The sequence below is a fragment of the Diceros bicornis genome, chromosome 26 (genome assembly GCF_020826845.1).
Source record: "Diceros bicornis minor isolate mBicDic1 chromosome 26, mDicBic1.mat.cur, whole genome shotgun sequence".
Taxonomy (NCBI): domain Eukaryota; kingdom Metazoa; phylum Chordata; class Mammalia; order Perissodactyla; family Rhinocerotidae; genus Diceros; species Diceros bicornis.
The window spans coordinates 41,832,470-41,856,820 of NC_080765.1; the positions used below are offsets into that span (position 1 = coordinate 41,832,470).

Here is a 24,351-nt window from a genome sequence, read left to right on the forward strand (position 1 = left end):
TTCTCTTTCAGAAAGGTATTTCAGTGGAAACAGTGATTACGTAACACCCTCAGCAGGGTCTGGGACAACACCCTGAAATCAAACACATAAATATTCCCACAGCAAAATATATGAATATTCACACTAAGTGGGATAAAGAAAGTCTATAAATAGCCACACATCATTTCAGGTCAAATTTTCTTTCCAAATGAGTTTTGGTGCCAAACTCCCCAAAAAAATCTCTGATTTTCAGAGTTTTCGGAATTTAAAATTACAGATAAGGGAAGGTGGACCAATAGCACACAACTTTAGGGTTATTGTGAAAATAAATTGAGATATATATTAAGTATTTGGCATGGTGCCTGGCACATAGCAAGTACTTAATAATGGTCACCTATCATTCTTTCCTGTTGCCTTTATTGTATTATTACAGTTTTGTGTTTATCTAGTGTTCTCCTCCACTAGGTCAGTGGCTATGACTGTCACTTTTGTTTTTCTGGTGGCTAGAGCAGTGCTTGATATAGAATATGTGTGCAGTGAATGAATAATTAAATGAACAAATGCATGGTGAGGTGGATATGGCTCTGTTTACACTGTCCTCCATCTAGGAAAATAGTCTTCTGACCTGTTATCTATAATACCTGGATGAGATGGGAATTATTTGTCCCAGTATGGAGAATCATGTAGCCATGTATAGTCAAAGGGTGTATCTGTCCGAGGGATATCTAGAGTGAGGGGTGCAAGTCTGGACTTGCAACTCAAAGCCATGGGCTCATTAGACCTAAGCACTGACCAACTAGACTAGTCAGTTACAAAGCCACTGTTCTGATATATCATTTGGCATTGTGCGGCCACTGTCTGTGGCTTGGGTAAGTCCTCTTGGCAGCTTCTGGACTCAAGATTGACATTGACAATTGACTTGTCAGACCTCCTTTGTTCTCAAGTCAGACAACTCATTGATCATTCAAGGTATCATTGGAAATTTAGAAGAAACAAACAGGTTCAATAAGAACATGCATTGGTTCTTTTTCTCCAAAGATACGAAGATTGGAATCTATACCAAGGGAAAGGAAGAATGTTTATACAATGAACTTGGTAATATTACTCTTTTCCTCTTCTGTTTCTCAGAAACTGTCGAAACTGGTTCAGCTCAATTCTCCATAGTCATTCTGGAATTCTTTACAAGGCTAGAAGGAAAAACTATCCACTTTGCTATGTATTCAACAAGTTTAGACATCAGATGATGGTTCAGGGGATCCAATATGGTGGATTCTGGCTTTCCTAGGGAAAGGCAGGTGGGGTCAGTATTAACTATTCAATCTACTTCTGGAACAAAAGACCCTGGTGAGTAACTTCACTAGATCTATAGGAAACACCTCCAATCACTGTCTTTGCCAGATAACGTGATGCTCTCTTAAAGTCTCTTATAATGTCTGGTGAATTATTTATTTTTTCTTTAACTGAGCAGACAGAAACAGGGCAATGCTGATATGAATTAAAAAAAAAGTGGCACTTGGATTACGAAAAGGAAGTTCTTCTGCCATAGAATCATTGGCTCTTGAGATTGGAAAGACCTTGAGAGGAATCTCAAACTCTAACACCACAACCCTGCCAAGTGGCCACTACAGCTCATTCGCACATCTCCAGTCACAGGGAACTTACTACTGATGATGGAGTACACATTCTATTTTGGATCATTTAATGTCTTGCTGATGACATTAAGGTGTGGGTGGCACCTTAACTCCCTATAGAAAAGGCCCTGCATCCTAAAGAGTGAGGAAGAAACCCATAAGGTCAAGGAATTGGTAAGCAAGCTCCTCTAGTCTGCTGGGATGCAGGACAGCTGGTCTCAGAAGCAACAGCTGAGAGGTAAGTGTGTGTGTGAGTGCTACAATTTTTCTCTCTTTGCTTTGCTTTTCCTGCCCTTGCAAATATGACTGCGATGGGGTGATTTGAGTTTCTCGATGCCAATGGGTAAATAACATGGACTGTCTCAGCAAGCCAGAAATAAAGCTAGTCTCTGCCTGTCCACAGCATTTCAGTGTGTTCCATGGGGGTGGGAGAGGAAGAACATGAAGTATGTGACAGCAGCTGGTCTAGTGCTCCCCGCTGCACTGCTTTCCTGACTTACGGGTAACTAGTTACCAGAGGTGTCACTTGGGAAAACAAAGTATGATCACGCTAAGATTTGCAAGCAAAATCATTTGTTCCTTCCAAAAATAACTGGATACGCTTCTCAAATGCTCTGCAAAGGAGGAAGAAATAGGGTCTCCTCAATTTCTCAGCTGGCCTGTGCGTCTTCTCATCTATCACTGGGGTAATATGTCCAGAGTGGCATTTCGTAATGACAGCAACATTCCAGCAAATCGATAGTTATTTAATTCCCAACAAGCTCTCGAGTCCATTAAGCCTGATTACATTCACCCATTTCAGTGGGTGCCGTTATTTTTCCTACACCGGCACTTAATCTATAACAGGAACTTATGAGAACTTTCAAAAGCAATTTCAGCATCAATCAGCATAGAGTGAAGGGCACAATTTGCTTGTAATTATTTATCGGACGGGGTGGTAGAGGGTCTGACAAAACTCCAACGGCTGACCTTCACCCCAAGTTTCCAACAGAAGCAAAGGCCTCCCAGTTAGCCACTGAGTCCGACTTCAGACCCCGTGCACGCCACACTTGCCTGCTTACACTAGGAAATGGAACAATTGCCATGTTGTTAAGGACCATTCTCTAGGCACGAGCCTTCAAACTGAGCAGTCCATCTATTTCTTACATATAACATAGGAGCCTTCACACTGAGCAATGGCCAAAAATCCGGGATTGTAGAAAGTTTTGTTATTATTTGGAATCACCCCTGAATGGCTCAAATCACCAAAGTTCTTACAGTTTACAAGAGGTTACAACAACATTCAGAAAAGGAGGTAAAAGGTATTTGACCAGAACCCTCCCCAGAAATTTTAATTAATGTGCTAGGGTGTTGCAGAATTTTTAAATCTAGCTGGGGGAGGGCGGTGCACAGAGATGAAAGGAAAGGGCATACTAAGTATATTTAGTTTTCCTCTCCTGTAGAAACGAGGTACAGAATTTATTACAAAGGGATGGTTGTTCTCAAACAAACAACTAACAACAACAAAAACCATCTGGGTTTCCTATAATGTTTAGACTTGTCACTAGTAGACAGGAGCTTCCCACAGAGAACTTCAGACATACACCCAGAAGCCAATGCTTGCTTAAAAAGACAAACTTATGATAAGGAAAAAAAAGTCCAAAATATCTTATTGGTCGATGATTCTCCCCGCACAGAATTAATAACCTTCAGCGTAAAACCAACACACATTTCAATCTCCCACTTTCTTGCCATCGTTAAGATGTAAACAGCTAGTATGAGATTCCTAGAATAATCTCCGAACTTCATAAATTAACCATCAACAGAGTGTTCCTTTTTGCCTGAATGCCACCACTCCACCCAGGTGGGGGGAACTTTCTATAAAAATAGACAATCCATGTGAAGGAGAACATATGAATTAATGCATATTTCATTCTCTTTCTGTTTCCTGGGTTAAAGCTCTTAACCAAGTCACCTCGTGATAAGTTACTTTGCCTCCTGATCAGCTCTGGGAGACTGAGTCCCTCAGAAAGCTGGGAAGGAGAGCAAATCCTTTGCCCCGTGGTCAACCTCCTGAAGCAAAAGCATGAATGTTAAACAGCAGCCAGATCAATACAAGCAAATATAGCTCAACTACACCATTTATTCAGCCATGAGAGATGTCAATAGCCAGATTAGGGTGATCCATCTTTTTGATTTCCTACTGTCTTCCCACTGACTACACGAAGGCTTTTTCCTGTATTAAAAGTGTTTGCTTTCTCAACCATAAAAATTCCAATTATTACTCTGAGCGCTCTGGAGTTAAGTTGCTGGCTGGCAGTGGCCTTGAATTACCTGAATGAGTCCGGGGAAGTAGGGGGCTGCTGGAACAATCATAGGCACGCCATAGGGATGAAGGAGGACTCCTTGAGAAGGCAACATGCTTTACGTGAAGGTATTATTCCCTCTGAAGCTCAACACATCAATGGAGTTAGGGGAAAATCTATAGACCCAACTTCTTCCGAACTACAAAGCTAAGAGCCAAACCGCTTCTGTCAGGAGCCAAGCGCTCATCGACGCGGAGAGAGAAAAGAAAGAAAATCCACATCAGCAACTCTTAATGTGAAAGTTTTCTTCCCAGACGACGAAGAGACACAGCAGCTGCAGAGTCAAAGCTACCAAAATGGAAGGTGCTATTTTGGGAACGGCTTGCCTAACATGACGAACCAAATACTCTTCATTAATTTAGTTCTCAGAGAGAGTGAGAGAGAGAGAGAGACCAAGAGACGGAGAGAGGTGGTCAGGCTATGAGATTTGTGCTTTTCCTAATGAATTTGGGCAAAAGGCGAGGGACGAAGTCTGCCTGGGACATTTTAGAGAGAAAAACGGAAAAATGTAAATTGATATGATTATAAGTTGCCACTTAAAACTTAAGTAGGTTAACGTGGGCAGCCTTGGTACTGATCAAAAAGAAACTAAGAAGATACTCAATCTAGTTTGTTATTCTCTCTCTTTCTCTGGTTTTAATTTTAAAGGGGCAATTTGTGCAAATAATCTATAATAATTATAATATATATAATAATCCTATCTGGTAATATTTGCAGTATGTGTTATACACAGAGAATGAGCTACATTATTTATGTGTTATACAATTTCATTTTCACAACTCTCTGGAGTAGGTACTATTATCAGTCCCAAGTAACAAAAGGGAATGAGGCTCACACCAGTTGAACTGTTTGCTCAGCCATACATTTGCAAGCGGCAGTGCCAGGCTACAAGAACAGTTCCTAACCAGGCCACTATACTCATTACAGTATTTCATTCTGTAATAGAACTTCACATGCATTTAAAAAAAAAAACTCTTTGTCTTTGAGCTTTCAATTGTCATATATTAGTGTGCAATATATTAACAAGAGATGGCCCCCTGTTCCGGAGTTTAAAGGCATATCTAACGTGCACCAAAACTGTGCACGAAGAATACATTCGAGCCAATACAGTCATGCACCACTTAGCAACATTTTGGTCAATGACAGACCGCATATACAATGGTGGTATAGTCTACGTATACCATAGAGCCTAGGTGTATAGTAGGCTGTACCATCTAGGTTTGTATAAGTATACTCTGTGATGTTCACATGGTGACGGAATTGCCTGACGACACATTTCTCAGAACTGATCCCCATTGTTAAGCGACACATGACTGTATTTGAAATTGTTCTGATGTTTGAAAACACCCAAAAAATTGTCTGGGATACGTTACAAGGTAATAGATAAATTCCTATGGGATTACGGGAATTGGAATTATACTGACTTGGGTGTCCCATTTACTAGATGTATGATGTTGAGCAAGTTGCTTCATCTCTGAACCTCAGTTTCATTTGGAAAACTGAGATAATAATAGACCCTACCTCAGAGGGTTGTGTGACAAATAAAGTCCTTGGCACCACATCATGTGTACAATACAAGAAGCTACTAGCCAGTCTTATCATGTGTTTCCTGTTCTTTTACTGATGGCTAGTATAGACAAATCTATACTTCAGATATTGGCTTCAGATTGAAGGTGCAGAGAACATTCAAATCGTCACTCTTCTAATCTTCATATCAGGAAAGCATGTGGGCGTGTTCAAAGTTCCACAATTTTGAGAGCAAGGATGTAAAACTGACAAAGTGAGTCAGCTTAACTTATCCTCAAGGTCCAGGGAGCGTTGAAAATCACCTTCAAACCAAACATCTGCTTGCCACGTTCCACCTCTAAGTCTAAACAGGACACAGGATATAGATTTTGTCAAAACTGGGAGAGCTTCAGACACCGCAAAACACATTCCACTATTGGCTTTTTCTAAATCCAAATGTCAATTCCTCCACTTTTAGATAGCCAAGGTGTTTTTACACTACACTAATTTTAGTTGCTTGATTTAGCTGCATAATTACATTTCTAGATAACGACAGTGGACAGCGTTTAGCAGAGAATTCAATTATTTAAGGCAGAATTTTAGCCATCTTGACAAGGTTTCTCTGTAGTAATTGATTCTCATGTATCAAAGTGGCCACATTGTTACAATTCGGAAAGCTCCAGTAACAGCTGGAAGTTGACCCCTCTTACTTAACAGCCTGATACTGTTTCTAACTTTAGCTTTTGACTATGTCTTTCAACACTCTGCTTCTGAGAAGCTACCAGGGAGGATGGTGGCTTTGCCATGAGACAGCTTCCCAGGAGGGGAGAGCTTTCCCTTACTTTGGTAAGACCTGGGTCAGGTTGAATTATGTCTCTTTAGTGGTATAGAGCGGAAAGATCATTGGACAAGGAGGCAGGAAATTTAATTCAGTCACGAAAGCCAGAAACGTATACATTTAGACTCTTAGTTTCCTAAACACAGAATATAGGTAACAATATCCACTTACTCTTCCCCAATACTGCTCCAGTGAGCAAAACTGTGGGAGTGTTTTAGAAACTGTACAGTGACATAAATACAAAAGATCATTATATTTATTACTACATATTGTATAATATATATTACTATTTATTACTATATATTAATATATATTGTTTTTATTAAGGAACTTAATGATATCAGAGAGAAATGAGAACTATATTACATACGGGACATATAGATATATAGCTGTATCCCTTGCAGAGGATATTTTCTCATTTCCTTTTAAGAACTCCATGATACAAAAGCTTTTGCTGCTCCTGAGTAGTGAATATCCTTTTTCTGCTCTCTCTGAAAATAAGGGCTAATTGTTTTGGGACCCTTTTCACTTTTATTGCCAGGAAGCTTGGAGCCCAATAGGAGGTTCAACTCTGTCCATTTTATTGGCCTTTACTGCCTGTGTTTTCATCCTCCTGTCCTCAGCACCTCCAGTCCTAACTATTGTTAGTCATATTTTCTCTGATTCTGATTTTATATTTATATATCGCCATCACGTATGATTGTAGTAGTTATATTTTTGAAATTGTATGAATTGAATGTATGCTTGTTCCAAACCCACCCCCATAACTTTATGAAATAGTAAAACATAAAAACAAATAACTGCTAAACAGAACTTCTTTTTCCTAACACGAGTTCTGTTTTTCCCAAATGGAAAGCACCTAGTATTACCAGACTATAGTTCTTTCTTCTTGGATCTATTTCCGCCACTAAACGGCAGGCACCACATTCTGTGTATCTCTGCTCCCCAGCAGCTGGTGCACGTGGCTCATGGTAAATGGTTGGCTACTCAATGTCTAGTATGTGCTGTGAAGCTCATGGTATTTTTCAGGAACTTAAAAATTGCAGAATAAAAGAATAAGGTGAAGGACAGGGAGATAGTTCTGGCAGTGGCCAGGAAACATAGGTAGGCCTACAAAATGGACGGAATTCACACGAAGGGCAACGCGTCGTTATCACCCTGGCCATCACAGGCAGGGGATGGCAAGCTTTTTTTCTGTAAATGGGCAGAAGATAAATATTTTAGGTGTCGACCTTATGCTCTCTGTTACAACTATTCAAAACTCTGCCACTTTCGAATGAAAGCGTTAACAATATGTAAATGAACGCTGAAATTTGAATTTCCCATCATTTTCACCCATCAATGAAACTGTCTTCTTTTTTATTTTTTTCAACCATTTCAAAGTGTAGAAACCATTCTTAGCTCAAGGGTCCTACAAAAACAGGCAATAGGCCAGGTTTGGCTCACGGGCCATGGTTTGCTGACCCTTAATATAGAGCATAAATTTTATCCAAACTTCTGGAAGTCAGACTTTGACACAATGGCAAATACATACTCCTTTTTTGTTCCCTTCTGCCTCTTCACTTGCCTCTTGTCCTTCCTGTCACCTCCTTGCTGCCAGTTGTGTCGATTTTCCCTGTGTTAGGGATTTCCATCAAGAGATATTTTTTCTTAGCCAGCCTTTGCGAGTTCAGTCTCATTCATCCTTCCCCCCAAAAATTCTCCCATCTTTCTCTACCTTCCATGATGAGATTCCCTTCTTAGTTACTGACTTCTCTTTTCCTTTCCTAGATTAAAGTGGTTCCTCTCCTGCTGTCAGATACCGCATTTCCTTCCCCAGATCCTAAGAGCTAACACGAGGATTACTCTGCCCACGACCAGCCCGTCCAAGTGGCAGCCACCCAAAGTTTAAGCGCCCATGTAAGGGAAGGAAAGAGGATAGAATCACAAGTGTTGGCTGGAGGTTGGGTGAGGGGAGCATTCAGAGAAGACCAGTTCCTGCCTTATGGATTCTGTTGGCCAGTAGAGCCAACTGCAGCCTCATGGACCAAGTCCAGTCCACAGAGGAGGAGGAGGAGGAGGAGAATTTGTCTGCACTGTGTAAAAAAGAGATAGTATTTTTAAATGGAAGCATCTCATGTAAAATTTAGATCTACAATATCTCATGAAAGACTGGTAGATCTAAAAATTTGGGGCCAGATTTCCTTGAACCAACACTGAAGTCTGGGAAGGATCTGCCTCCTCCAGAGATGAGGAGCTCTCCGTGAGACTATCTCCACCATTCTTTACCTGCTTCCTGAAAAGAAGCCAAATGTCAATTACCACTTGTCAGCAATTAAAACAAAACAAAAGCATAAAACAGAGTGTTTCAGTGAGAATATTAATTATACTCCTTGTCTTTTGGATATTAACAGTGGTTATCTGTTAATATGGATTTATGCAGATTATTTGATTACTCATACCACCCCATTTCCAGGCCAAGTTGGGGGACAGAGAATTTCCTATAGTATTTAAGGCCCTTCACAATATTCCTCAGCTTTACTTTTCCAGATGCATCCTTCAATACACACTGTCCCAGCTTCTACAAGTCACTCGTTTCTGCAAACCACACTGGCAAGCTGCCTTGCCAAACACTTCTATGAATCCAAGACTGTGCAAACTTGCCTGCTATGCAGAACTACCCTCTCCTCCTTCCTTCTTTCCTTCCTCCCTTCCTTCTAAGTCAACACTACTGGCCTAGGTCAAATGTCACATTTTCTGTAAAGCCATCCCCACCATTCCAGGCAGAACTAACTGCACCACCACCTCTGTTCTGGAATCATTTAACATCGTATAATAATTATTTTACGTGTGATTGCTCCTTATAGAAGGTAGATTGGCTCAAATAAAGAAGCATCCCATTCATTTTTGTTCACCCAATGCCTAAAATGGTGACTAGACAAAGGAAGCTTCCCAAAATGCTTGCTGAGAGAATGACTGACCGAATGAATGTTCTGGAAAAGCGCAAGTAATGCTGAGTGGCAGCAACACGTCTCCAAATAATTGAGAGCTACAGATCTCCAAAGTCATCTCAAGTGACCTGGGGGCATCTCGGCACGGTGGAAAAAGCATGAGTTTCACAGTTGGAGGGGCTGGGGTGGGATCTTGGCTCTGTTGCCCTTTTAAACATTGGGTCTAGGATGAGCTCCTCAGCCCTCAGCCCTAGTCTCCTCAGGTGTGAAATGGGACCTCTGTACCTTCTCACAGGTGTGCTCCTGCCATGAATTGACAGGCTGTATACAGGGATCCTGGTGCTTGGAAGGTGTTCAAAAAGTGCTAGTATTTTTTTATTCTTTTTCTTCAGAATGTCTTTAATGTACTTACGTAAAACTGTCTTCCAATCATCCCCATCCTCATGTCAAGTCAGCCTCCTCAATGCCCCACCAAGAACCCTCCTCTGAGGTCCCTGTTGGAGCCTTTGATCCTTCTATTCCCCTCACATGACGGCTTGCACGGGCACCCCATCCCACCCTATCCGGATACCACAAGCTGGGTCCTCCAGGCAGCACTGCCACCTTCTCTAGCACTCATGACCTACTTGTCTAAGCCCCCGAAAGACCAGCAGTGATTTATCCCAGGATGGTAAAGATCTGGCTGCTTTTCACGTCCAGGTATGCTTCCATTTTATCTCTTCCACCTCCTCCTCCATCATTTTGTTTTCCTGTCTTTCTCACAGGACTGGGCATGGAGTAGATGCTCAGTAGACACTTGAGAATCACCTGTGGCATCTACAGGATGAGATGGAGGTTCAAAGAAGTTAAGTGACTTGTCTGAGGTTAAATAGCAAAATGTGTGCTTTGTGGGTTACCAAGAGCCAGTTTTCTCTTCTACATGACCCTAATGTCTGCTAGATCATCATGAATGACCACTCTAGGGCAATAACTTGAACCAAAATTGATTAACTCCACTCACCACCAGACATGCATTCAAACCCAATCCAATGCAGGTGAGAACAGAGCATGGGAGGGCTTTACCTAGCATGGACCTCAAAGAGAAATTTCCTGAGATGCTACATAATGCTTATGGTCCAGATACTAAGGACTGACAGGTGAGTTCCCGGAAGAGGGGAGGCTGGAAGCATCAAGTCGATTACCAGAGAGTAAAGATCTTCCACAGGAAAAGCTTCCATAGACTGTTGGTAGGATGTACTGGGTCATTGACCAGATGCTCCCCAAGGTATCACCACCTCATTTGTAACCTTAGCAGAGGACCAGTCCAGCCAGGGAAGTCACATCCTGGGAAGAGAAGCCACATCCTCAACCCCTCTTATGCACTGGTTTCAGTTAATATGTGTAAGTGAGTTGATGCATGGAAAGTTTTTACAAGAATGACAAGTACCTAGCAAGCATTAGTTCTCACTGTGGCATCACTATTCTCTCATTCCCTGACATTCCACCAATTGCTAGCTGTGTGTCCTTCTGCAAATTACTTAACTTCTCTGTGCCTCAAATTTATTATCTGTAAAATAAGAATATGATTAAGTAACCACATCTCATGAGGTGGTCTAGAGATTTAAACAATAATATGCAGGCATGTTTAGCTGAAGCTCAGAGCAGACACTCAGTAAACAGGTGCTGGTAGTTGTCATAGTGACAACAGCTGGTTTGGAGGGTCAAATCGGCTCAAATCAGACCTCCCCCAAACCAGGAGTATCAAAACTCTTCCACTCTTCAACCAATGATTAGTTAAATAAAACAGTGTTTACAAACGCGACCTGCAATGTGCCTTTTTGTGTAGGAGCTTACCTCCTTCTTCCACGTTCCAAACCAAAAACTAAGACAGAGAGGCTAACAAGGATGTGTGTGTGGCTTTTGTACATGGAAGATTCAGTTTTGAAAACAAAATATGAGAGTTTCAAATTCCACTGGGGGTTTAAGGGGATGATGAAGATAGTATCTCTGAAACAGGAGCAACCCAAAGAATCCGGGACACCAGCTCACCTTACCCATTAGTATTGACCCAACCCCCAAAATGGTTATGAAGATGCACAAACAAAATTCCAGTAGGTCTTGTAAGTGAAGAGGCTGCTGATTTTCATTAGAAACTGGAACCCCCAGTGGTAGAGGCAGCACTGCACCGTGCTCCTCTTGGTTCATTAAGCGCTTCTTGACCTGATTCTCCTCTGAAAGCCAGACTGACTGGCTGAATGAGCAAATCTAAGAATATCAACCTAGTACATCATCTCTGCTGAGATCAACAATGCTTCAGGAACGGACCCCTGACCTGTCTGGGGATGAATGGCAACTGAGTTTGAGAATTTGTTGACCTTGCTTGAGACAAACAAATACTCCCGGGGACTCTCAGAATGGGGGATGAATAATCAGCTGCTCCCCTGGATTTTGCTTTGTGCTCTCTGTATGTCTTCTGCCTTCTGTGCTGCAGGTCTCTGCAGGGGCTGGGTACAGAGACCACTCCAAATAGCACAGGTCTCCAGGTCTCATAACTGGGCCTTTTTGCCCAAACCCCATGCACACCATCTACTCCCCATGAATTGGCTGAACCACCTGAGCTCTTCATGCATCCTTTTCCCCATAGAGACTAAACGCCTGGACTAGCATCTCCCAAAGTGTTCTCTGCATGGTAGTAGCCTCATGAGATGCTTCATGGTAAAAAGAATCCCATGGCCAAAGAAGTGGGAGAAATTCAGCTTGTTCTCTCTCCCTCTCCAGGGTTCACGATGCCTATTAGCATAGGAAGACACCTAAGAAGTCCTACAAGGAAAAAAAATAGAAATCTGTTTGACTTGGTTTGATCCAGACTTTCCCAAACTTATTTGATTTAAGGGGGGGGATCCATCCATCCATCCATCCATCTTGCTATCTATTTGAATACTGGCTATTGAGAATTAATTATGTGTCAGTCCCTGTGCAAAGTTCTTTACTCCTTCTCCTTGCTCCCCTCCTCCTACTTCTTCATCAGCATCTTTGTTAGCATCAGCATCAGCATCAGCATCACAGTTGCTACCATTTATTCAATGCTTATTTGTGCCATGCCCTGCACTAATTTCATCACATGTGTTGACTCAGTTTATCATCTCTGCATCCCTATGAAGTAGATTCTGTTAAATGTATTACATTACAGACAAGAAAACAGAGGCACTGAGAGGAGAAGTGAATTGGCCAAGAAAATACAGCTAGTAAATGACAGAGCTGTACGCTGACCTGCAGAGCCCTTGGCTGCAGAGCCTAGGTTGCTAACTCCTATGAGAAGCCCTTTTTCGGCATGTAACAACCATTAACGTACTCTGAGAAAAGTTGGCTTGGACTAAACTCAAGATGAGTGGCCTCCTTAGCTACTTTACTCTCAACCCCTCACTCAATCTCAACCACTGCCATTAGAGGTAAAGGAAGACAAAACCAAAGCCGATAGACAGCTAGACAAGACTTCAAGGTCTGGAGAAGGGCTGGCCTCCATCCCCCACTCCACTGAGTCTTCAGGAAGTGGGGGAATATCTCCCAAGCAAGAGGAGGTCCTAGTCCCTTAGAAATGGGCTGGTCACATGGGAACACCAGGAAAGAGTAAACATGGGAGGAGAAAAAGCAGAGGTAGGTGATCCAGGAGAAGGACCACTAAGAGATGATCCTGGGACCTTTCTTGGTCACGCTGAAGCACCATCTCAACCTCCAGGGCTGTTTTGTCCTTGGCTCTTTCTCATATTAATGCCTCTTCTAGGGGTGAAGTGGTGGTTCTCAACTCTTATTTTTGATGCATGGAATACTTTGAGAATTTTGCCCTTATCCCAAAAATCCACACATATCTCACATATCATTTCCATATCATTTCAGGGAGTTGATGGCCCCTCTGAAATTCATCTGTAGACCCAGGAGGGAGCTCTGAATCTCCATCAGATTTTAAAGTATATAGTTAATATGTACTGTGTTTTTTTATAAAGAAAAGGATAGAGTCAGAATCCCTTGAGCCAGGTTCATAGTAACAGTTCAGATGACTGTTCCCACATGGAATCATGTTGACGTGCTTACTGGCACTATGACTGTGAGGACACGCAAATGCCACTCAAAGGAGTCTGGCCATAGCTTGGCAGGGGTGATTTTTTCAATAAGGTCAAATAATTTGGGGAGGTGGTAAGACATTCCATATTGTCAGACAAGTCAGACACGAAGAAATCCAATTGCATCCTTAGCCCTCTTGTCTGATAATGAGCAATCATCCGAAAATAGGGTCTAGCTTTTGTCTGCTGAAGTGTTCACTTCCAGCCTCAGGCCAGAGAACATACTATCAAACCAATGAGTGGGTAGGTCACCCACCAAACCCAGCGCTGGGGGAGAATGGAGGTAGGAAATATATACTTGTGTTTTCAGAGACCCTGCAGTCTGGTCTTGCAGACAAGACAGAGACAGGAGAGACCCAGAGCCAGGCTGTGCCAAGCTGTGCAGCTGAGCATCTGAGAGGATGAGCCAAGGGGCTGACCACTGCAAATGGTTTCTCTACGATGTCATGGCCAGGCAGCTGGTAGCAACAGAGAGCCTCTGACAGGTGGGCTTTTCAAATTCCCAGATTAGCAGTGTCCTTCTGGGACACTCTGGGGATATCAAAAGAGGAACCACCCTGAGTGACCTCATTTCCTTTCTGATTCTTACATTACTATCTATTTTTAAATATTTTTCAACAAACCATATATACCATTTATTATTTGCCAGACACCTTCTAAGTCCTTTATGTATTAACACATTTAATCTTCATAACAACTATAAAGTAAGTCCTGTGATTATCCTTGTGTAGGGATATCCTTGTACAGGGATAGGGAACCTGAAGCACAGAGAGGTTAAATAACTTGCCCAAGATCACACAGCCTGTGAGTGGTGAATCTGGCTCCAGTGTCAGGTTCGTATTCTGCTGCTATGCTGCCCCTCCAGGAAAGACACATTTAAAAAACATATATTTCTTCTGGTCTCTAGTCGACTAATAAAAATCAATCTTATTTTTTATTATAATAGCAATGTAGCATATTGGCTAAAAACTCAGATCCTGGAAACTACTAAGCTTAGGTTCAAATCTGACTCTGACAATTCCTGGGTCTGTTGTTCTGGGCAAGTTACTTAACCTCTCTGAATCTCAATTAGTTAACTTATAAATTTGGAGGCAATAATACTCTCCTTATAGGGTTGTTGTGGAGAGTCCTCTAAATAATGTAGCAATGCAATTGAAATATTCTTTGGGCTTGAGTCCACTTTTATGTGTGTGAGCTTTATTCATGGTGGTTACACTATAGCATGACCATCTCGATTTACACAAATGCTGGGCATTTAAATGACTACTCACTTACCACTGGTTGGCCCCAAACATTTCAGTTTCATGAATCAATAAATCCTCATATTTGCTTAAACTAGTTTGAGTTGGATTTCTGTCCCTTGCAACTAATAGGTTCTGGATGAATTCAATAGTGATGATAAGAATGGTAGATACACATACACACATATAGGAAACTTCCATATAAGGAAGTTATGGAAGATACTTTTGCTTATATATTTTTTTTTTATCAAACACTTTTATAGAACTTTCTAAGTGCCAAACACCATTCTAAATACTTCAAAGACTCTAACTCATCTAGTCTTTTAACAATTCGTTGGTGTTGGTGCTCATAATAGCCCCATTCTACGGACAAGATAGTATAACTCAGAAAGTTTACGTCATTCGTGGCTAGTTAAGTGAAAGGGCTAAGTAGCCAGAGCCACATCTATCTGATTCCAAATCATATTTCCTTTCCTCTGCATGCTTTGCATTACCAAGGATGTTGATGCATTTGCTAAGGAAGGAATCCTGGAAACCTGCTAAAGAGTCTGCACCAACACTCAGGTGCCAACACTATAAACCTTGCCCCTATGCTGAGACCTCTTCTACGCGAGTCCTAGGCAAAACTGCATGAGTGGTGAACAAAAATTCCTAACTGTCCTTCCAGAGAAATCCCACTGCTGCAGAGCCATGACAACACAGGTTGCACAATCTCCCAACTATATTCAGATCCAGACACAGAAACACTGACCTGAAATCAACCCACCACAGTCCACATCTTCTTTTTAAATAACGTTTGGCAGGGAGAGCTGTTTGTCTCTTCTACAAATGCTTATAAACTGATTGGGCTGGTTGGTTTCTAGGTGCTTGTTTTTCTGCACACCCACCTCTTGCAGATCTGAACTCAATAAGTCGGCATTCCACAAAATATCGACTGTGTTCGTTTCCATCTCCTGCAACAATACTGAATAGAGTTCAGTTAGGAAATTCACAGATTCCAGTGTGGCCGTTTGTTTTGGAATTACCACCCAGACCTCACTTCCTTGGAGACTGTGTGGCTGGCCTCAAAGATGAATGCTCCTTTTAGGACCAAAATAGAACAAAGGGACAAAAGGGAACTGAAGGATTTAAAATTAGGATAAAAAAAGAAAAAAAAAAAAAAAAAAACTTGGCGCTAGAGTGGCCTTCCTTAACCGCTTAAAACTTACCAATGATGCCCAACTTTTAGTGTGGTTTATCCCCATATGTTCCCACACTCCCACTGGGACCTAACATTTGCAGGCGCTATTTATCATTCTGGCTAGTGGTGCGCTCATCTGCCTACCTCGCTAAGCAGCTCTCGTTGTTATTTTTATAATTACTGGGAGTCTTTTTCATGTTGCACTCTGCCAGAACTCCAGCTCACCACACACCTGTTATACTCTGAACACATGGAGAGATGAGGGTGGGTCTGGCAGTGGAGGAAAGAGGAAGATGGCCTTCCTGCCCGCTATGAAAAGCAAAATCGAGACTAAAGAAGCAGACCAGAAGCCACTAGGTACTTTTTTTTTTAAGGCTGCATTCTGCACTGGTTTGTTATTTAAGAAATACTCTACGTTCATTGGAGAGTTTATTAGAACAAACGCTGTGCTATTTTTTTTCACCAATATTAATTCTTTAGTCATCATATTGACCAACAATGAACGTCATCATCCTCATTTTAAAGATGAGAAAACTGAAACAAAGAAAGGTTGGTTAAGTAACTTGTCAATGGGCACACAAGACGAAAAGTGGCAGATCTGAACCAAATCTATATTCAGGTACTCATGTGTGGAGCTACTCTACCATGCCGCATTCTAAGCAGCATCACTGTCATCACTAAAGATCATCATCACCACCTCTACTATCACCACATCTCCACCACCGTCTCCACCATCAGCAGCACCACCACTATCACCAGCACCTCCACCAACACCACTGTCACCACCTCTACCATCACCAGCACCACCAGCATCTCTACCATCACCACCAATACAACCACCATCACTACCACCAGCACCACCAGCACCACCATCGCCACCACCACCAGCAGCACCACTACCAGCACCAGCACCTCCACCACCACTACCAAGAGTAAAGGCATTTACTGGCTTTTTCCATTTGCCGGAGCTGTGCTGGGTGCTATATAAACAATCCCATGTCATGCTCATAACAGCCCTATGTTACTGATCCTGCTGTTACCTCTATTTTGCCATTGTAGACACTAAGCTTTAGAGAGTTAAGAGACATGCCCATGTGGCTGGTCAGAAGTCCATAAAATTCACAATGTTTCTAAGACTCAATGCCAGTTTTGCCTGACACCGACAAGAATGCATTTAACTCCTGTGCTCCCTTGACCAGAGGTGGTGGAGGGGTCATTGCCCACTGGACATTTCATCAAACTGTCTCTCACCTTCTCATCTACCATATTAGAAGTCTGTAGCTAACATGGGAGAGATCACCCCACCGAGCTGGGGTATAACTTTGTGTGTGGTAACCCTGCAACCAAACAACACGCCAGACCAACCGCTGAGATTCTGAGCTCTTGGCCAAGTAACATCCAGGGAGCTTTGGCCTGAGATGTGCTGAGGCTGGCCTGTAATTCTCTTTGGTGAAGCCCCACACACCACAGGTCACCACCTCCTGAGATGCTCCCATCCTCACCAAAGCCCACAGATGGCCCCTCCAGTGTGTTACACTTGTTCTCCTTTGGTTGACCACCAGCTGTGGTGGATGGAGTGGTGTCACAAAGAATATCAGGCTTGTTTTTCAAAACTTTCACTCCTGTCCATATCTTCTGTCAACTCCCAGACCAAGCGACCATCATCTTGAACTTGAATTATTGCCATGGCCTCCTATCTGAGCCCCTGCTTTTGATCTTGTCCCCCTCCAATCGATTCTCCACAGAACAGCCAAACTGGTCTTTTTAAATGCTAAACTCAATCATATTTCCCCCCTTGCTTAAAGCTCCTCAGTGTTATTTTTTCCCTTTTTACTCCTCTTGGAATAAAATCCACCCCCCATACCAGTGCTTCCAAACCCAGTGGTTTCTGGCCCCTCTCTGCCTCCTTTACCCCGTTGCACTGTACCCCATGTTCCCTGGCCTTTTCTCAGTCCCCAGAGATCAGCCCAGCATGAGACAACCATTACACATCCTCTCTGCCTCAGTAGGAGTGGCCTTCTCCACCCCATCCCCACCTCTCTGCCCGACCCCTACTTCACCTCAGCTTCAATGTCACTTCCTCAGAGACAGTTTCCTTCTCTCCTGAACCCAACCTTCCCATTTTCTGTGGACTCCTCTTCTTTTCTTTCAGAACATTTATCACAACTTGCAATATAGATTTACATGATGATCACTTGCTTATTACCCGTCTCCCCCACAAACTTCTAAGCTCCATGAAGGAAAATAAAGTTGGTTTCCTTGTCTATGTATCCTCGGTGACAAACCCAATTTCTGAGGCAGAGCAGAGGCTAAATAAATATTTGTTGAATGAAGGAGCGAGTGAATTAATTATTAACCAATTACTTAAGTGAGGAGATGAGGTCTGATTTAATCATAGTGGGTGTCACACACTTCGCTATAGACGACTCGATAAGTCTTTCATAAATAGATCATGAAGTATGGGGAACATTCTACAAATGGTTAAAAACATAGCATTTCTCTTCTCTGATAGTATCAGATAAACTCTCAAAAGTCTGTCTCCTGTTTGAGCTGACAGTTGTCTTATGTAATACATAATTGCTGGCTTGAATTAAAGACATCATTATTTTGGAGAGTTGCTCTTTTTCTGATACAAAAAGTGAAGGATCCATCCCTCATATTAACACATCATCTTCTTGGCATGCTACATGATGAAGGAGGAAATGTGATTTCAGTTTTTGGGAAATTGATATTTTTCACAAAGCCAAGAAGAGCTATCAGAAGCAAGGGATGTTTGTTTGGGTGAGTCACCAGCGTTGCCCAAACCCCAAGTGCTAATTGCATAATGGGGCTTTACAAAATGCCATAATATGGGTTCGGCTGGTTTCTCTGTTTTCGGTTGGAAAAATAGATTGTTTAATAACCCATCAAAGCTATATGTAAACCAAGTAAACAATAGAGCAGATGTTGACTGCTGTCTTGTGCCTCTTGGACATAATTAAAGCCAATGAGACACTCACGGATTCATAGAACAGAGGACAAATGCAAACACAGAAATCAGTACAATATAAGTGTAAACTGCATTCGCTGGACACCTGCTTTCTTAGTAGAAAATGCTGTATCATATTTCCTGTGATGAAAAATTTTTATAACATTCTTTATTTACTTATATAAACAGATACATTCTGTCCTTCACTTTTCAGGAAGACAAGGGCTGTAAAAGGTAATCTTCTCAAGTAAATATTTGTTTCGATTTCATGACTGCTGACATTTTTAATTTTCTCATAAGCATAAATGTTAATAAGAACCAGGTAGCCAAAACTTTCATGTTTATAAAAGAAATTCAAGCCCTGGTTTGAGTGGGGGTCAGTGGGGGCTTTATTCATTTGTCTTTCCATGCATTTGTTCATGCGTTATTTAGGAATTCTGCTAAATTGACATGTTTATTTCCTAAAAGCCTTACATATCTTTTTTGAAGTCAGACACATTTCCTAAAATCAAGATTTCACCTTACAAAAAAATAGTCCTGTTGGATAAAATATTTAAAGTATCATCCTAATTTTCTAAATATTCTGTTTTTTTCCCTCAAATTCCTACTCAGATTTCTTTCAGTTTTTCGTTCTCAGTTCTATAGGGGAAGAAATATAACCACACACAAAATGAAATGCATGATATAATTAGGAGAATACAAGTGCAATCCAAAGAAATCCAGGGCTTTTCTTTGCAGATACTTTGAAAGAGGAATTGAGGGTTCCAAATATGCCATTTGATTATATCATTTTTCTTTCAATTAGAAAAAGAAAAGCTGAGGTTAAAATCAGCTTTTGATGGCTTACTAGACAAGAGAAAGTTTCTTGGATCCAGAATTCTCAATTCATAAAATAAATGTCCTCACTCATTTTCAAAACAAAGCAGAATTCTTTTTCCGTGAATAATTGAGAAAATTTTTGAAAGCCTCAGAAATCCCATTGTTTAAAGAGCACATGATGCTCCTATTGGCTTGTAGGGAACCGTGATGCTGCTTACAGTATACTCGCCGTCTCTCTTGTCTGCTGTTTTTGATGATATGGAAGGAAGGGGGATTCTAATGTGATCTGCATCTCTTTATGCTAATAAAATGGTGTCAGCCCATTTTCACAGACAACACCATAAAGCATAAACACCAAATGGGAAACAAATAGGGCCGTGATGCCACTGTGAAACAAACCAATCAACCCTGAAACACCTAAGATAGATCGCATCCCTCCTTCATTCATTCTTTATAGAAAGGCAACGAAAATGTCCCCAGGTGAATCTGATTAAACACACACCCCACACACACACACATGCACACACACGCATGCACGCACACAAGATCTCAGAAGCTCAGGAAGGTTGTAAAGCACTAAATTCTTTTGATTTATGAAGCAGCCTGCACTGCATTGAGCGAAACAGCATGGCAAGCCAGGACCCCGCTCCCAGAAATTCCTTTATTAACACGACCAGGCCCCGCAAGTGAACAAAAGCAGTGATGCCGGGTGTATAAATCATTAATACGGTGCCGGGCAGTGACTGCATTTCCTGTGTTCGTTGGAGAGCTCCTCAGCACAACGGGGATTTGGGGGTTGGAAGTGGCTGCGGAGAAACACACTCCATCATTCTGGAGCGGACGATTCCCATCAGCCTCCCTCTCCTCCTTCCTCTCACCCTCCCCAAGTCCAACAGCCTCACTGTGTGTTGTAATTTATCCAACAATAACCATAATGACTTAAAAATAAAATCACAAAAAGCTGCAAAGTTGAAAGATCTCCTGACTTGTTCCCTTTTGGACAAGTTTTTGCCTTTAAAGAAAAAAGACATGAGGACTCAGTTAGATGGAGCTGTTTTTCCACAGCGATGGCCTAGCAGAAGCCTGGGTGAATCATGCAGATCCAGAGGCCTGTGTGGCCAGGCGGGGGCCAACGGGACAGTGCAGAATAACATGATAAGTGTCGGTTCCGGAGGGAAACAGTCTGGTTTTAAATATCAGCTCTTCTACCTGCCCACCTCAGATCTGCATCTAAAACACAAAATGGTTCACATCAACCCCCTGGAGGCCTTTTGTGGGGGATTAAATGAGGTAATCCACGTGAAAGTGCTTAGTCGTGTGCTTGTCACCTAGCACTCCATAAAAGTTATTGATTATTTCATGATTTTCGTTATTTTATTATGATCATCATCGTTGTTGAGGACAGCTGGATCCTCCAGTTACCTAAATGATCTTACACGCGGCATCCCCTACTGCTTACAAGGGAGTCTCACTTTTTGAATGGAACCAAAAGGAGACGAAAGAAAAAAGAAAAAGAAGAAAGAGAGTTCTCAAGAATCCCGGGTCACATGTTCTAAATGGAGACCCCCAGTGGAAGGTTCTACCATTGCACCACGAAGAAAAGAATTGCTTGACTCAACCCTTCCGATTTTAACTGTTCATTGCAAACCAAAAAAAAAAAAAAAAAAAAAAAAAATGGAAGAAAGGAAGGAAGCAAAAAAAAAAAAATTGCATAGTTTTATACAGATTAATTGCATGAGAGAGCCTGTCAGAGAGTTTGGGTAGAGACAACAGATAGATCCAGAGTGAAGTCATTTGCAGGAGGTACTTTGGCGTTTCCAGAAATTCCAGGAGTGGCCCAGATGAAGAGTGATGTGAAACTAGCAGTCCCACGTCTTGTTCTTTGGCTTCGGAATGAAGAGGACAAATGATCAGGCGGCAGCAGGACACAGGCTCCCTCTTGTACGACAGGACCAGGGCCTGAAAATGCACGTGTCAGCCGCACAGTCAGTCCATCCTGAAACTGGGGCATTTGCCCAGGCGTCAGTGCCAAGTACGCAGGCACCACCAAGCCCCAGAGGACTCCCCCAGACTCTCCCAGGTGGCCATCTGCACTTTAGCAGGCATTCGCCATATTAAAGCTTACAGGAATAAACTTCGACTTGTACCCTAGTCCCCTGCATCACAGAATAATGACATTCTGAATAGAAATAAATGAAGCCCTTACAGCGTGATTTTGTCAGCTTTTGAGAGTAAATAACTTTGCTACTGACAAGAGCAAGACAATTTTTATTTTCCCCCCTCCTGTCACAGAGCATTAATTGAGCTGTGCAGCCACATTATAATCCAACACCACCAGCAGGATTGACAGTTGACAGGAGGAGGAGGGAGCAGAGACCCAGAACAGGGTGGAGGGACCAAGGAACCTGTGACAGAGCCCCACATTCCTTGTGTCTGTGTCCTTGGCAGGCTGTGGGGGCATATATCACATCGATTTGGGAGAAATGGAAAATAAAAATTTATGATAATCTTCGATAAACCAATGCTGCTTTTCTTGAACACACTCATTCATTCATTTATTCTTTCTTTTCTTTAACAAATGTCTATTGGCTGCTTACTGTGTCCCAGGCACTGTGCTAAGTCTTTTCATCTGTATAATAATTAACCTTACAGAAAACAGTATGAAATGGTTATTCTTATCCCTATTTTTCTGAAGAAGCATAAAGCCCCAAATCAAGTAAAAGCAACTTGCTCAATCCAGTTGGACCAGCTGATTAAATAACAGATTTGGGATTAAGCCTTTGGCTCATGACTTCTGTCCTATATACAACTCCAGAGACACCAATATTTTTTTAAACTATGCTTCTGGGGGAGTTGACACCAAGTGGCTCTAAAATGGTGCAGGTTTCTCAACTGAATTTTATAAGATTGTTGAGATGGACAGTTGGAGGCTGCAAAATGTGGACCTCACCATTCATTCTGGTTTTAGATGCCAATATTGCCTACTGCTAAGGAAAGACTCTGCTGAGGGGACACCTCAGCTCTCACCCTCGCAGAAGAGCAGAGCTCGCACCATGCCTGGATTCAGGCAGAGCAATGGAAAGCAGAACTACCAAAGGGAAGAGAGGGGATATTTGCTGTTGTTTTTGATAAGGGGAATCTAGTGCTCAAGGTGAATCCTGGGCAAACATCAAACGCCAAAAAAGAAAAGGCTCATTAAGACTAAACCTTTTGTGCATTTACTCATCAGTACTGGGAAATCTGAGGCACTTAAATCCTACAGCTGCCTGTACTTTGTTCCATAGCTGCAAAGGAAAAAAAAAAAAAAAAAGTCTTTACATCCCTAGGAACACACACTAACATTTTGAATGATTTTCACTCTGGCTCCAATTCCTAATTTTGATTCTGTGCATGTTTAAACACAACATACAGAACAGGATCAAAACAGGGTGAGACTGTCCCTCACCTAGAGCCTGGTCGAGTGTTAGAGCCCACAGCACCCTCTCCCCAGCTCCATCATCTCACAGCCCCACATGCTGTAGATGTTAAATATTTGGCTATTTTCCTTTACTGTGTATTCTGACTGCTGCCCTGGCAGAGGGGAGAAGAGGTGACACAGGGAAGATAACTAGAGTCTTACTCTTTGCAAATTGGGTCGGGGAAGAATGAGCGATTCCAGGCCAGACATGGAAGGGGATTCCCAGGAAACCCAATGGACCAAGCCAATGTTAACCAAACTGTGGTATTACATTGATGGTTCATAAGACAGCACGTAGATGAACAAGGTAATGGACCCTCCATGAGGACAGGGTCTTTGCTTTGTTTATTGAGAAAATCTAGAAGAGCAGCTGATACCTGATAGGAGTTCAATAAACATGGAATGAATGAATAAATAAATATTTCAATGTATACTGGAAAAAATAATATCACAGCTGTGGTTCTGTGGCATTTACTTATGTATTTATTTTTGGTTTGGGCAAGTCTACTTTTACGTTCAAAATATAAGTTAATTTTAAAAATATCAAGTACATATCAACTGTGTTGATGAGTGGATTGGTACAAACTATGAAGGGGATGCTTGAATGACTGAAATTTGAGAAACTTTGGACCACGTTCATTATTTTCAACGTAATAAGCCTACTGTGTAAGCACCTTGCTAAGGTTTTGACAGAAGATACCAACAGGACTCTTGGTGTTCCGCAATTAATGTCTCTCTTACGACTTCCATCAAAACCTCTCTCTACCTCCGACCCCCAAACCAGTTTCCACATGTCCCATGGGTTTCTCCACAACTCAGGAATGGTTTTCTCTCATTTATGTGAAGGACATTCATTCCCATCCTTTCTCCTTTCCACTCTCCTCATTTCGATGTGGCCCCAGAGGACAACAGAAATCCTACGCTCTATCACAGAGACTAACTCTCGACACGTGACTCGATTCCATCACTTACCACCTCCCTAGGCCTCTTGGCCTCATCCACGCTCTTCTGCAGATGAGGCGTATGCACTTGCCCTTCTCCACTCCTGTAACACCCTTCTCAACCCTTCACATGCCTAATGCTCTCTTATCCTCCAGTCAGGAAAATCATTACCTCCTTCAGTGAAACCCACGCTGACCCACCCATCAGATAAAGTCCAACAACCTACACCGCCTTATTCTTATCCCACCACCCTGCTTGTTTCCTGCACAGCACTGTCCACAATCTGAAAACATCTTCTTGATTCACTTTCTTTTGCATCATCTATTCTTTTACTGGAATGCCAGCTCCATCGTGGCGGGGACCTTTCCTAACTGATTTGCTGCAATATTCTCAAGGCCTGGAAATAATGTTTTGCATG

At 42.1% G+C, this 24,351-nt stretch overlaps 1 protein-coding gene across 3 annotated transcripts in view; it reads right to left on the bottom strand.

Moving 5' to 3' along the window:
• Window positions 1–24,351, bottom strand: part of RBFOX1 (RNA binding fox-1 homolog 1) — a 358,536-nt gene that overhangs the window by 327,915 nt on the left and 6,270 nt on the right. The window contains exon 1 of one of the 3 annotated variants that reach the window (XM_058570101.1): window positions 3,924–4,010. The exons of the other annotated variants lie outside the window; for them this stretch is intronic. Coding sequence (XP_058426084.1) covers window positions 3,924–4,010 — 87 coding nt within the window. Of the gene's footprint in view, window positions 1–3,923; window positions 4,011–24,351 lie in introns of those variants that run through there. 3 annotated transcript variants of the gene reach the window in all.